Below are 13,820 nucleotides of genomic sequence, written 5' to 3' on the forward strand. Positions count from 1 at the left end.
AATTCACACAATGGAATCGTGTGTGTTGGTGTCAACCTTGTCACAATCAAAATCTTCTTATCTATGTGACGTCAAATGCGCCTTGTCAGAATCTCACTTTCCCTCCATTTTCCTAACCAAACTTTTTCAGTTTTCCACATCACTATCACACCCTTGCTTTATTTTAACTTAATTTTTGGTATTAACCCTCAATTTTCAAAAGAAATAGTTCGGAGTTCAATTAGGGTTTGGTATCATGATGAATATGTCAGAATTACGATGATTCATTGTGATTTAGCAGAAGCTATACATGTAGCTTTTAAAAAATCATGATAGATCATCGAGATTCTAACATATTAATTGTCATACCAAATAAACACTCAATTATAAATAAATTGCGGTTAATTCAAATTTTTCAAGCTCGAATCTCAACTTAATTATCTCAAATGATCTGTTCATAACCAAAATTTACTAACCATTTAAAATTAGGGTTAAATATGTGTTTGGTCCCTATAAATATGTCAACTTTTCGTTTTAGTCCCTCTAAAATTGTTCTTCAACTTTTAGTCCCTATAAAATTTTCAATCACTACTTTTGGTCCCTATTTTCAATTTAATTTTTGTATTTTTTAATGAAATTGTGCAGAAATGTGTAAAATATTCTTAAAATAATTCCTAAAAAAAATTAGGATTTTTTTTTAACAAAACACAAATTAAATATGAATTTTTAACCGTAAAAAATATAAAAATTTATATTACATTCATGTTTTGTTAAAAAATTCTAAATTTTTTTGGGAGTGATTCTTATAATATTTTGAATTTTTCTGGAAAATTTTATTAAAAAATATGAATTCTACATATGAGTTTACTTTAAAAGAGGGACCAAAAATGAAGATTGAAAATTATATAGGGACTAAAAGTTGAAGGAAAATTTTAGAGGGACTAAAACGAAAAGTTGACATATTTATAGGGACCAAAAACATATTTAACTCTTAAAATTAACCACAATTGGTTGTCTATAACCTTGTTTTGTCACTTACATTTTCTATACAATAGAGATTAATCTTTTGAGTTAATTGTTTTACTCAAATAATCGTTATAGTTCACAAGATACTTTTTATATACACTAATCCAAGATGAAACCACTGATTTGGTGAAAAACAACGTGACAAAGGTGATAAATAACTAATCACGACTATATTTGTGATTCATTTGTGATGGCAAGTCTCGCGAGATTCATCATTTCCGGGAAAAAATTAAACTTATTTCAATTGAGAAGTTTGCATAGTTTAGATATGATATAGCTATAAGTGTTACAAGTGCTCACAAGAATTATTCGAATACAAATAAAACATATAACAATAAAAAAAAAAAATTAAATAGAGACACATCATTGTGAGTAAGTTATGATATAATTAACCATGAATTTTTAAACTAGTATATGACTAATGAAGATATTATAATTTATTTCTTCAATTCCATATAATTTTCTATTGCAATTTGTTATGCCTAGAGGAGCCTGACTTGACCGGGTAGATTAGCAATATTTTGACTATTAGTAAATTTTGGATGTCTATTGGAGAATTTTGAAATATATCTACAACTAAACAAAAGGATAAAGATATTTACTATATCTATGTAATAGACTTATATGCGTATTATTACCAACTACCATTTTTTCTTAAAATGTTGAAATAATATTGGCAACAATAAAGAAGGCTTAAAGTTGAACTATATTGGAGGAAAAAGCATGTGACAAAAAGATGGGAAATATTTTCCACTCTCACATAGAAAATCATTGAAAAGTTTTGTAATTTAGCCAAAAAGTAAGGGTGGTTTTTTTTATTCTCAACCTTGATTATTAGGACAAGGATTCAAATTAAGTCCACATTCATCTTTCATTGATGTGAACACATATACATCGCCGTTGGTATTTGCCATATATATATAGTAGAGAAGTGTGACATACATTAACTCCAAAAACAAAATTGGCTTTGGCATAAAGAGAGTACAAGAGGAGGAATAAGAAGAATATAACAAACTACCTATTAGGAGAAACACAAAGATGGAATGGAGGAAATGCTATTTGGATGTGATATTGGTTCCTTTGGCAATGCTAATTAGCATTGGTTACCATGTTTGGCTTTGGCATAAGGTTAGAACTCAGCCACACACAACCATTGTTGGCATCAATGCTAGTGGTCGTAGAAATTGGGTTAATGCTATGATGAAGGTACTTCTATATTCACTTTTCTAAAAGTAAATTTGATTTACTATCCCTATAAATCTTTATCATTATGAATCATACTCTTTTACTTATTAAAAGTTTGATCATTGCATGTTATCCCCCTCACACCTTCTTCAAATGAAAAAAAAAAATGATCATTGTATCAATTACTTTTTTATAACAATTACTTCAAGAAATCATATATTTTATGATGGTATTTTATTGATTTTATGAGGGTATTTTATGATGGTACTTTTTTATTCATTATGATATGTTGTAGCATAAGTTGTAGATGCTTAAATTCTTCAACTATTTGGTAGATGTCCCATTTAGTATATTTGAGGATGTAAAATCTCAGAGAAACTAAAATCATTTTCTAACTAACTTTTGATCTGAATCTTTGTTTTTCATTAATTGATTGAAAACTGTTACAATCAGTCTTATATATGAGACTGAAGGTTACCTGCTATAGCAGGTTAACCTGATACACTACAGACAGGTGGCAATCACTTTGACAGCTGTTAACAGCTGTCAAGTGCTAACTGATATCTAACCTATCTATTACAAGCATATAATATCTTCTTCTCTTATACTCCCCCCTCAAACTCAGTGTGGTGAGAAAGCACATTGAGTTTGGATCTCATGAGAAGAAACTTTGATGTGGAGATAGGTTTGGTGAGGATGTCTGCCCATTGGTCAGTACCAGGGATGTGAACTATGGAGAGTTGCTTGGCAATAATCTTTTCCCTGACAAAGAAGAGGTCTATCTCCATATGCTTTGTTCTGGTGTGCAAAATGGGATTGTGAGCCAGAAGGACAGCTGACTGGTTATCACAGTAAACAGTGGGATTGCTGAAAGGGACAGTGAGCTCTTGTAACAATGTCTGAACCCAGAGAGCATCAGCTGTAGCTTGTGCCAAAGCCCTGTATTCAGCCTCTGTACTTGACCTGGCCACAACAGGTTGCTTCTTGGACCACCAAGAAATGAGATTGGGACCAAAGAAGATGGCAGCACCAGAAGTGGATCTTCTGTCATCTGGGTCAGCTGCCCAGTCAGCATCACAAAAGACATGAAGGGAGAGAGGTTTGTGAATTGGAGCAGGATGCAGTTGAAGTCCAAAAGTGAGAGTGCCTTTCAAATATCTGAGAATTCTCTTAACAGCAATCCAGTGAGACTCAAGAGGATTGGACATGAATTGGCATACCTTATTGACTGAATAAGCTATCTCAGGCCTAGTTATAGTGGCATATTGCAGAGAACCAACAACAGATCTGTAAAGAGAAGGATCTGAGAAGGTGTCTGATCCAATTTTAGACAATTTACAATTGGACACCATAGGAGTATTGATGGGGTTGCATTCAAGCATATGGGTTTTGACTAGTAAATCTTTGATGTATTTGCTTTGAGTGAGCAGGAGAGAATTGTTGGGAAGGTGCTTAACTTCAATACCAAGAAAATATTCCAACATACCAAGTTGCTTGAGGCTAAAAACAGAATCAAGTTGCTTAACCAAAGCAGAAACTAAGGAAGAAGAACTGCCAGTTATAATGATGTCATCTACATAAACAAGTAGATAGACAACCTGTTGTTGCTTAGCATAGGTAAACAAAGAAGGATCACATTTACTAGCCTGAAAACCAAACTGAATGAGAGCAGTGGTTAACCTCTCAAACCACTGCCTGGGTGCCTGTTTAAGCCCATAGAGAGCCTTATGAAGTTTACATACTAAGGTAGAATCAGAGTGTTCAAACCCTTGAGGTTGCTGCATGTAAACTTCTTCCTCCAAAATACCATTGAGAAAGGCATTGTTAACGTCCAATTGCTGAATGGGCCACTTGTAGGATAATGCAAGAGTAAGTATGAGTCTGATAGTGATGGGTTTGATCACAGGTGAGAAAGTCTCATTGAAATCAAAACCTTGTACTTGATGAAATCCTTTAGCAACTAAACGGGCTTTGAATTTATTTAGAGTACCATCAGAATTTTCTTTTACTCTAAAAACCCATTTACAACCAATGGCTTTTCTATTAGGAGGTAAAGGCACCAGTGACCAAGTGCTGTTTTTCTGCAGAGCATCGAATTCATCCTGCATTGCAGCACGCCACTTAGGATCAAGTAAGGCTTGCTTAACACTCTTAGGTTCAGTGTAGGTGAGGAAAAGGTTGGGGTTAAGGCGAGGGAGGACAATACCAGACTTAGAACGAGTCTGCATAGGGTGAGAATTAATAGGTAAAGGGGCAGGTGTTGGTGAAATTTGTTGAGAAGAGGAAGATGATTGAGATTCAATAATAGTTGCTGATGTGGAATGAGGAGCAGGGGAGGTAGGGAGGATGGGGGAGGCTATCTGAGAAGTAGGAGAAGGTGGAGTGGGTTTACTTTGAAGGGAGGGAGGAAAGTCAGAAGGATGGATAGGTAAAGAGGAGAGAGAGACATCTGTAATAGGATGAAGAGGGTCATGGGTGTAGTTATGAAATAAGGAAAGATAAGGGAATTTAGACTCATTAAAGAGAACATCTTTTGAAATAAAAGTACGGCCACTAGGAGACAAGCACTTATACCCTTTGTGAGTGGTGGAATAACCCAAAAATAGACATTCATGAGACCTAAATTCAAACTTATGTGAGTTATAAGGCCTCAATAAAGGAAAACAAGAGCAGCCAAAAACTCTTAAAAAGTGATAATCAGGATTTATGTGAAACAAAGTTTGAAAAGGGATTTGAAAATTCAAAGAGGCAGTAGGTAACCTATTTATAAGGTAGACAGCAGCTAGAAAGGCATGATCCCAGTAAGTTAAAGGAAGGGAAGCATGACTAAGAAGAGTTAGACCCAAATCCACAATGTGTCTATGTTTTCTTTCTATGACACCATTTTGATGGTGAGTGTGAGGACAAATAAGTCTGTGAGTAATGCCTAAACTGGTAAGATATTGAGTAAAGGGTCTAAATTCACCCCCCCAATCAGATTGAATGGATTTTATGGAGTGTCCTAGCTGTAGTTCAACCATAGATTTAAATTGCTTGAAAACAGTAAGAGCATCAGACTTGTTTTTAAGCAAGTAAATCCAGGTGAATCTAGAAAAGGCATCAACAAAGGTTATATAATAGTTGTAACCAAGAGAGGAAACAGTTGGTGAAGGACCCCACAAATCACTAAACACAAGTTGAAGAGGGTGAGTGTATATAGTGTGTGAAGTGGGTGAATGTAATCTGTGAGCTTTACCTATACAACAAGCATTGCAAAAAGTAGAAATATCTTTTTCTTTATTAGTTGTGGAAATATTACAATGCTGTAAAACAAGCTTGAGAGTATGATTATTAGGGTGTCCTAGTCTTTGATGCCACAAATTGTGAGATTTAGGTGGCATCTGATTATTACAAGGAAGAAAAGTGGTATTAATAGTGGAATCAAAAGAAGTAAAATGGGCAGAGGGGAATGAGCACTTAGCAGAGTCCAAAGAGAGGCTTGGGAAAGTATAAAGGCCATCAGGACCAACACTGCCACGAAGGAGAACTTCTCTAGTGTCCTGAGATTTAACAAGACAATAATCAGCATGAAATTCAAAAAATACAGTGTTATCTTTAGCAAATTGACTGACACTAAGAAGATTTTTGGTAATATCTGGCACATGAAGTAACTTATTTAGGCTAAGAGTTTTGTGTGGGTTAAGGGGTGAGGAAAAAACACTTGAACCAGAAGAATGTATAGGCACACCTTGACCATTTCCTACGAAGATCTGGTCAGGACCTTCAAAAGTGGACTGCTCCTGGATGTTTCTAGCATCACCAGTTACATGATAAGAGGCAGCTGAGTCAGGAAACCAAGCAGAAGAGCCACTAGTAGATGGAGCATTAATCATCATAGCACTTGGTTGTGAAAACTGCACTGAGGGAGGCCTTTGTGGAGCAGAAGGACGAGGCCAGTTGTTGAAGGAACCATATCCCAGAGAGTTCTGATTATATCCACCATAAGGAGCACCATAATGCATCATACCATGGAATGTAGTATGATAAGGATCAATAGGAGCAGAATTGAATCCTTGAAAACCTTGAAAATTGGGTGGAATAAGTGGCTGGAACTGTTGGTTAAACCTGTGCCAGCATGTAGAAGCTGGATGTCCAAACCTAAAACAAACTTGGCACTGGACATTGGAGAGTCTACCTCCTCTTCCACGACCTCTACCAGGTCTACCTCCTCTACCACGATTAGAACCAAAATTGGGAGTAAAATTAGGGTTAAAAGTGGAGTAATCTGAACCAGCAGTAACATTAACAGAGGCTTGTGACTGAGAGGATTCAGAGGCAGATGAAGCCTGGGATGCAGAAGATGAAGTAAGATTGATGGAGGCCACGTCTTCAAGAACCTTCTTCTTGAACTTATCAAGGCGTGTTTCATGAGCAAGAAGAAGAGACTCAACTTCATCAATGTCAATAACATCAAATTTGCTTTCCACTACAGAGATAACAGGACTAAAATCTTGCGGTAAACCTTCCAAAATCACATCCAGATGTTGATTAACAGGAACTGGATCTCCTATAGAGGCCAGATGATCAACAAGATCACGAATACGAAGAAGATAGTCATGTATCGTAAGATTCGCAAGAGAAGTGGAACGCAGTTCAACACGAAGTTGACGCGCCTTCGCACGCATCTGTTTGCGAAAATATGCAACAAGTTTATCCCAAAGTTCATACGCATGAGAGCAACCGATAAACCGAGCCAAAATTGCACTGGAAAGAGTAGATTGGAGCCACGATAAGAGCATCTGATCAGTTAAACGCCATTTACGAAAAGCAGGATTGAGCGTACCAGTAGCGCGATCTTGCGCGGTGAGAAACCGAGGAGGAATGATCGGCGCAACGATAAAACCGTCAAGGTTGTGAGCGTTGATGTACGGTTCAACCTGTTGACGCCATAGCAGAAAATTCTTTTCCGTCAATTTCTCAGAGATCTTGAGTGCGAAGACAAATTTGGAACGTTCCGAGGCATCGTCATCAAGAAACGATTCAAGCGGAATGGAGTTGATCGGAATCGCCGTCGGAATAGGTGTCTCCGGTGGCGGAGACGGCGGCGGAGATGGTGGCGGAGACGGTGGTTGAGACACCATGGATCAAGAGGCTAATCTGATACCATGTAAAATCTCAGAGAAACTAAAATCATTTTCTAACTAACTTTTGATCTGAATCTTTGTTTTTCATTAATTGATTGAAAACTGTTACAATCAGTCTTATATATGAGACTGAAGGTTACCTGCTATAGCAGGTTAACCTGATACACTACAGACAGGTGGCAATCACTTTGACAGCTGTTAACAGCTGTCAAGTGCTAACTGATATCTAACCTATCTATTACAAGCATATAATATCTTCTTCTCTTATAGAGGACATCATTTTTCACTATCAAATTGTTAGGATGATTGATCACTAGCTTATCTTGAACATCAATGGTGTATGAGTTTACCATAGAGTATTTATACCATATATATTGCATATTCCATTTATATTTCTTTTCATTTAGCTTTACCTAATTTATTCTTGTTCGTACAAGATAAAATGTCATCCTAACAACCAAACACAAAAGAAAGCAAAACAGAATGTTCTGTCTAAATGGTATAATTTGGTGAATATCCTATTCGAGTGGGTTGTTGTTAGACCAAGATAATGTGCATGTACAAATCCACTAACTAATGTAATAATAAAAATTTAAAGGATAAAATCTTAGATTTGTGCTACAAACTGTTTATATAAAGTTCTTTAATTTTTTATTTTTGGATAAGATAAAGTTATTTAATTGAATTTACACTGATTTGTACCAAATGACATATCAACACGACAACACATCTTCTAGAACCACTACCTAGACATAGTTTTCAATCTCTCTTTTTATAATTAAGATAAATATAAATTGCCTTCTAAACCCTAGTTCTATAATAATATATCTTCAAAATAATAGGTACCATGAGGTTATAACTTATGACACATTATTGAACGTTATTTATGATGATGTTAGGTTATAACCCTTTTAAAATCTTATATATGATGTGTTTGAATATGACAGGACAATGAAAAGAAAAACATCCTAGCTGTGCAATCACTAAGGAACACAATAATGGGGGCAACCTTAATGGCCACAACCTCAATTTTACTATGTTCAGGTCTAGCAGCAGTTATAAGCAGCACATATAGTGTGAAGAAACCACTAAATGATGCAATATATGGAGCACATGGTGAATTCATGGTTGCACTAAAATACGTGTCACTCCTCACAATTTTCCTCTTCTCATTCTTTTGCCATTCTCTTGCAATAAGATTTATTAATCAAGTGAACATTTTAATCAATACTCCTCAAGACCCTATGTCACTTGTGACACCAGAATATATATTTGAAATTTTGGAGAAAGGTTTCATTTTGAATGCTGTTGGAAATAGGCTTTTCTATGCTGGACTTCCTTTGTTGCTTTGGATTTTTGGTCCTGTTATGGTTTTCCTTTGCTCTCTTGCTATGGTTCCTGTGCTTTACAATCTTGATTTTGTGTACACTAGTGGAAAGGGAAAGATGAATGTGGATCAAAAGGAGGATTATGTTTGAATAATTGTAATGTGTTTAATTAAATATATATGTAAGATGTGAGATTTGCTATATTGTAGTGACACTATATATATACACAAAACAATTGTGGTGACTCTTTAAAGTTTTAATATTGTGACTGCAATTGTTGGTAAAAATTCTACAAATTGAAAGGTTTTGTTCAAGAATTAGTGCATGCTTTTAGCATTTTTATGATATAAAAAAAAAAGTGTAAGATGGTCATTGTAACATAAAAAGTTGCACTGTGTGTGAGTGTTTTTTTTTCTTTCTTTCTTTCTTGTTATTGAATTGTTCTTGGTCAACATCTTTAACAAATTAAAATTTTCTTGATACAATGGTTTCCACTATATATGTTGAAGTGATAGGATGGTACTGATTATTTGATGTGAAAAGATATAAATTTTCTTTTTAAGAAAAAAACAAAAATGAAAAAGTTTATGGCACTTGAAACTTACAAGTAAAATGTAACAAGCAAAAAAGCTCATTACTTACTCTTGCACTCATAGCTTGTTTAATTTAGTAGTGGGTCATAAGAGGATTCATGAGTCATTACCTACTTTTGTGTTTAGATGGTATTCATTTCTATTTCTGTCATTTTATTTCTATGTATTTGTGGTACCAGTTTTATGAATTATTTTCGTATGGGCCTATGCGAAGATTAATTTTTCACGCTTTCTGGAACCTAAATGAATGTCAAACTCCTCATAAGAATTTTAATGTTGTTGTATGTCTAAGTCTAGATTCGTACCTAGGATGTTAGTTATGCTAGAAAAGATTTGTATCATCTCATTTAAACGTTCTTAATTAGATCTTCTCCTTGTTTCAATTCTAAAAAACCATTGTAAATAAAATAGATTCAAATTGATATTTAACTTCTCCTTCTATTTTACGAAGTAATGATTTAGTCCTTAATATTGAACGGCGTTGGTCAATTCAGTCCTTTATTCGACTTTAGCACCACACTTCTAAAAGGTTTTATGTTTATCTTGATGCAACAAGAGCATATTCAAATTAACATGTACGTCTTTTACTTATTTTGATGAATCTTTTCTAAAAAGATATTTTAATTGATAAATTTAATCATCATTTTTGAAGAGATTATTTTACTATTTTACAATTTTAAAAATGAAGATTTATTCATTAATTTGGTGAAGGTTCGTGAGATCATAATATATTACCGTGAATGTTTCCCTTTAAATATTTTTTTAGTTTTTTTTATTTTTTGTCCTTTCCCAAGAAAAACTTATTTTTTGGTCCTTTTTTAATTTTTATACTTTAATCCGATTTCAATATTCTAACTGTCTATGGATAGTTTATGACCTCATGCATAAATGAAGCTTTCCCAAAGTTTGGCGAAAATAATGTTGATTGTTGAATAAGGTAAAGGATGAAAATAGAGTATATAGATCTAGCTATATATATATATATATATATATATATATATATATATATATATATATATATATATATAATAAAAGGATGACACAAAAAATGAAACTAAATTTTTTTTTTTGACAAGTGAAACTAAAATATATAGTATGGGCATTATAATAACTCTTACGTAATTACTAATTAATGGTTTGGCAATGAGTTTGAAACCTAATTAACGGATTGCATAACGTGTTGGTAATCGTATGCCAGCTCTATATCTTCTTTTCTTTCTCTTTCATTTTTTTTTTTTTGGTATACCTAGTACCTGTCTATGCCTAAATCTAATGCAAACTTTTTTTTTTTTGAAGGAAAATCTAATGCAAACTTAATTTTATACTTTTACTCATCAGAATTCGAATTTGGACAGTTATGCTTATGTTTGGTTTGACAGTGGGCCAAATTTTTGGATGGCAAAAGAATATTGATGTAGACTAAAATATTGTTATATACTACTAACCTTTGCTGATTTTAACACATGCATAAAATTATATATTGTTACGACAACTACTGAATATAAAAATACGTGGATTTGAGTTGTAAACAATTTTAAAAAAATAAGATGATAGACTTTTTATAATAATTTTATATCCTTCAGAGTAACCAATTTAGAGAATGAAAAATTTGACCAAAATAAAAGAATTTTGATAGCTTTCGAAAATGTGGGGGTTTCTTAATTCTTTCTTTTTATTTGGTACCAAATATTTCTAGGATATAGGAATGCTGGCCGAAAGGGGAGACTCCTAAATTCCTTGTTTTAGGCTTTACCAATTTATTTTTGCTTTATATTTAAGTTATACATATGACTGAAACAAAGAAATATGTGGTCCATTCCCCTCAAAAATAAAAAAGAAGTATGTGGTCCCAAATTTAGAGCAACATTATTTGCCTTTACATTTCTAAAATACCACATATGATTCTAAAAGTTCACTCTATTGTATACGTCGACATAATAAAATAGTATATTTTTATGCATGTATTTTCAAAGGAAAAAAAAAATATTTCGACGTGTTTAAATGGTGAGATTTAAGCGAATATTTGAGTAAAATTGGTTAGCACTTTAAGTGCAAACAAATAAAAAAAAATGAATTTAAATGATATGTATTTTAATAGGACGAGAGTTGAGAGGGTTGTTCTCCTAGAGCACACGAGAATTTTTATTATCATAGAAGATGGTGCAGAGACGATTCCAGATTGTTTGTGCGGTAAAATCACACTCAATAATGGTATGGAGAAGGTCAATCGATATGGTACCATATATCCACTACAGAGCTATGACATTAAGATGTTTCTATAGGGCTGAGTCAGTTTCTTTGAGAAAGGGAGAGGAAGAGCTAGGTTCGGTGGTGGGTGTAGGGATGGTGTGGTCAAGAACCTCATAAGTTTGAGCGTGAATTTTAAATAACCCAAACCATGTATTGGCATTGGCTCTTTTCAATATGTGGAGTAATTTTGATGAAGTTTGTGATATTGTTGACAGTCAGAGCAGATGAATGGGGCGATTGCTGGTGGTGATGGTGGTTTAAAGTGGTGTCTTTGATTGTTTAGACAAGGGAGGGTTGAGGGAGATGACGGTGTAGTGAAACCGAGAGAAATGAGAAAGGAGACTAGACAATTGTGAGAGGGTGGAGAAGAAAGAAAGTCGATGCTGCTATAGGGGGTTGGGCGGCGGCGCAACTTTGAGGATAAGAGAGAGAGAGAGAGAGAGAGAGAGAGAGAGAGAGAGAGAGAGAGAGAGAGAGAGAGAGAGAGAGAGAGAGAGAGAGAGAGAGAAATAGAGTTACTAATAGGGCCTAAATAACTTCTAACTAATGTACAAGATACTAATGATTTATACAATGAATATTTTATATTCTAATATATTTTTATTCTAAACCAATTTTACATATGATTTTTGAGTTAAATCGTTTGTAAAATTAACTTGTGGTAAAATAGGAGTTGGGCTTGATTTTAACCGAATTAACACGTAGTAAACTCTTTGAAATTGGACAAATTCTGAAGAAATTAATTCAACCTTGCCTAATTTTTAAGAAAATAACTCCTATTTTCACAATTTTTTAAAAATATTTAACTCTTAACAAGTTTATAAACTTATGAAACCCTTGTATTTTATTTGTGTCTCTTAGCTAAGTTGGTAGAGACAATGGATAATATGAACCTAGACACCACGAAAAAATGGATTTGGATTCACTGCAGTTGCAAAATACCTGCAGTCACTGCAGTCACGTTACATTAACCATTGGATTCATCTAAAGGCAATAAAAAAGCCACGTCTCCCTTTCTTAAAGTGTAACAACACTTCCTCATTATCCCCTCTTTCATTGTCCACCCCACATGTCGATTAGCCACAGCCATAAAAGCAACGCCTTCCTTTCTTAGATTGGAACAACAAATCCAACACATTTTCTCTTTGGGTTTTACTAAATCACCACAATGAGATATTATTTTCCCTTTGGCTATTATTTATAATTTGAACCAATTTCCATTTAACTTGAAATCAAATAAATAATTTGCTGCAACTTGTGCTGTTACGAATCATAAAATACAGGAACATCAAGGAGGACCTGAGGTTCCGTGTCGTTCCACCAACAGTGAGCTCCTCTCGAAATTCCTCAAACTTCTTCGATGGCAGTTCTTTGACTTGAAGGAGTTGAAGCGATTCCAAATAGAAAACAGAGCGTGAGTTGCTTTTATGGTTGTGGGTGGACCATGAAGGAGGGAATAATTAGGAAGTGTTGTTACACTTTAAGAAAGGGAGGCGTGGCTGTTTTATGATCTTTGGATGAATCCAATGATTAAAATAACTTGACTGCAGTGACTGCAGGTATTTTGCAACTGCAGTGAATCCAAATCCCCAAAAAATACCCTTGTATTTTTCGATGTTTTTATGATTTGTTGGCTTAATTTACTCAGTTTAATACAAATTTATTACAATTTTTTTTTAAAGAAACAAATTTATTAACTTTACACTTTATTATCGTGAATTGATATATTTTTGCTATATATTCCCTCCGTCTCAAAATAGATGTTCCCTTTACTATTTTTTTATCTCAAATTATTTGTCAATTTTACAATACAAAATTTATTATTCTTTTCCAATAACATACCCTTATTTATTGCATTTCAATCATTTAATTTTTCCACAAACTATAATAAATAAGAGTATTTTATTAAATGAAACACATTTTACTATTAACATTATTAATCATTTTATTAATAACTGTATACAACTCAACATGAACACCTAATACAAGATGGACTAATACGAGATGGGTGAAGTAATTAAATTGAAACTTTGAATTATCAATGCATTTACATTATTATATATTAGCGAAAAGATAGTCACTCACATGTATGTTTTTCTGCTCTTTATATTACACTAATGTTTGTAAATCATGTAACATTTTTTTTTATTTTATGAAAATTTGATTTTGATTGAAAGTATAAATATACATGTTTGTGACATTGAAATTATAACAAACCACACAAATTAGTTTCAATCGAAATAGCAAATATAATATAATTTTTTTTTCTTAGTGAAAAAGGCAACCCAAAATCTTGTATTCCCTTTATATATAGCAAGCACACCAAAATTTGATTA

General features: G+C 33.6%; 1 protein-coding gene across 1 annotated transcript; it reads left to right on the forward strand.

Annotated features, from left to right (window-relative positions):
• The first annotated feature begins 1,950 nt into the window (after nt 1-1,950).
• On the forward strand, nt 1,951-8,901 carry LOC146952749 (uncharacterized). The gene is made up of 2 exons (XM_085705140.1): nt 1,951-2,211; nt 8,261-8,901. Exons 1-2 carry the CDS (start codon nt 2,044-2,046, stop codon nt 8,789-8,791), a joined length of 699 nt encoding a protein of 232 aa, XP_085561266.1. The 5' UTR covers nt 1,951-2,043; the 3' UTR covers nt 8,792-8,901.
• The last annotated feature ends 4,919 nt before the right edge of the window (nt 8,902-13,820 follow it).

The sequence above is a fragment of the Medicago sativa genome, chromosome 1, assembly GCF_051527215.1.
Source record: "Medicago sativa cultivar Bolivia chromosome 1, Bolivia_mono, whole genome shotgun sequence".
Classification (NCBI taxonomy): Eukaryota; Viridiplantae; Streptophyta; class Magnoliopsida; order Fabales; family Fabaceae; genus Medicago; species Medicago sativa.

Coding starts and splice junctions, on each gene's coding strand:
- LOC146952749 (XM_085705140.1), top strand. CDS start 2,044: ATGGAATGGAGGAAATGCTATTTGGATGTGATATTGGTTCCTTTGGCA. Junction 2,212..8,260: donor GGGTTAATGCTATGATGAAG/GTACTTCTATAT, acceptor TGAATATGACAG/GACAATGAAAAGAAAAACAT.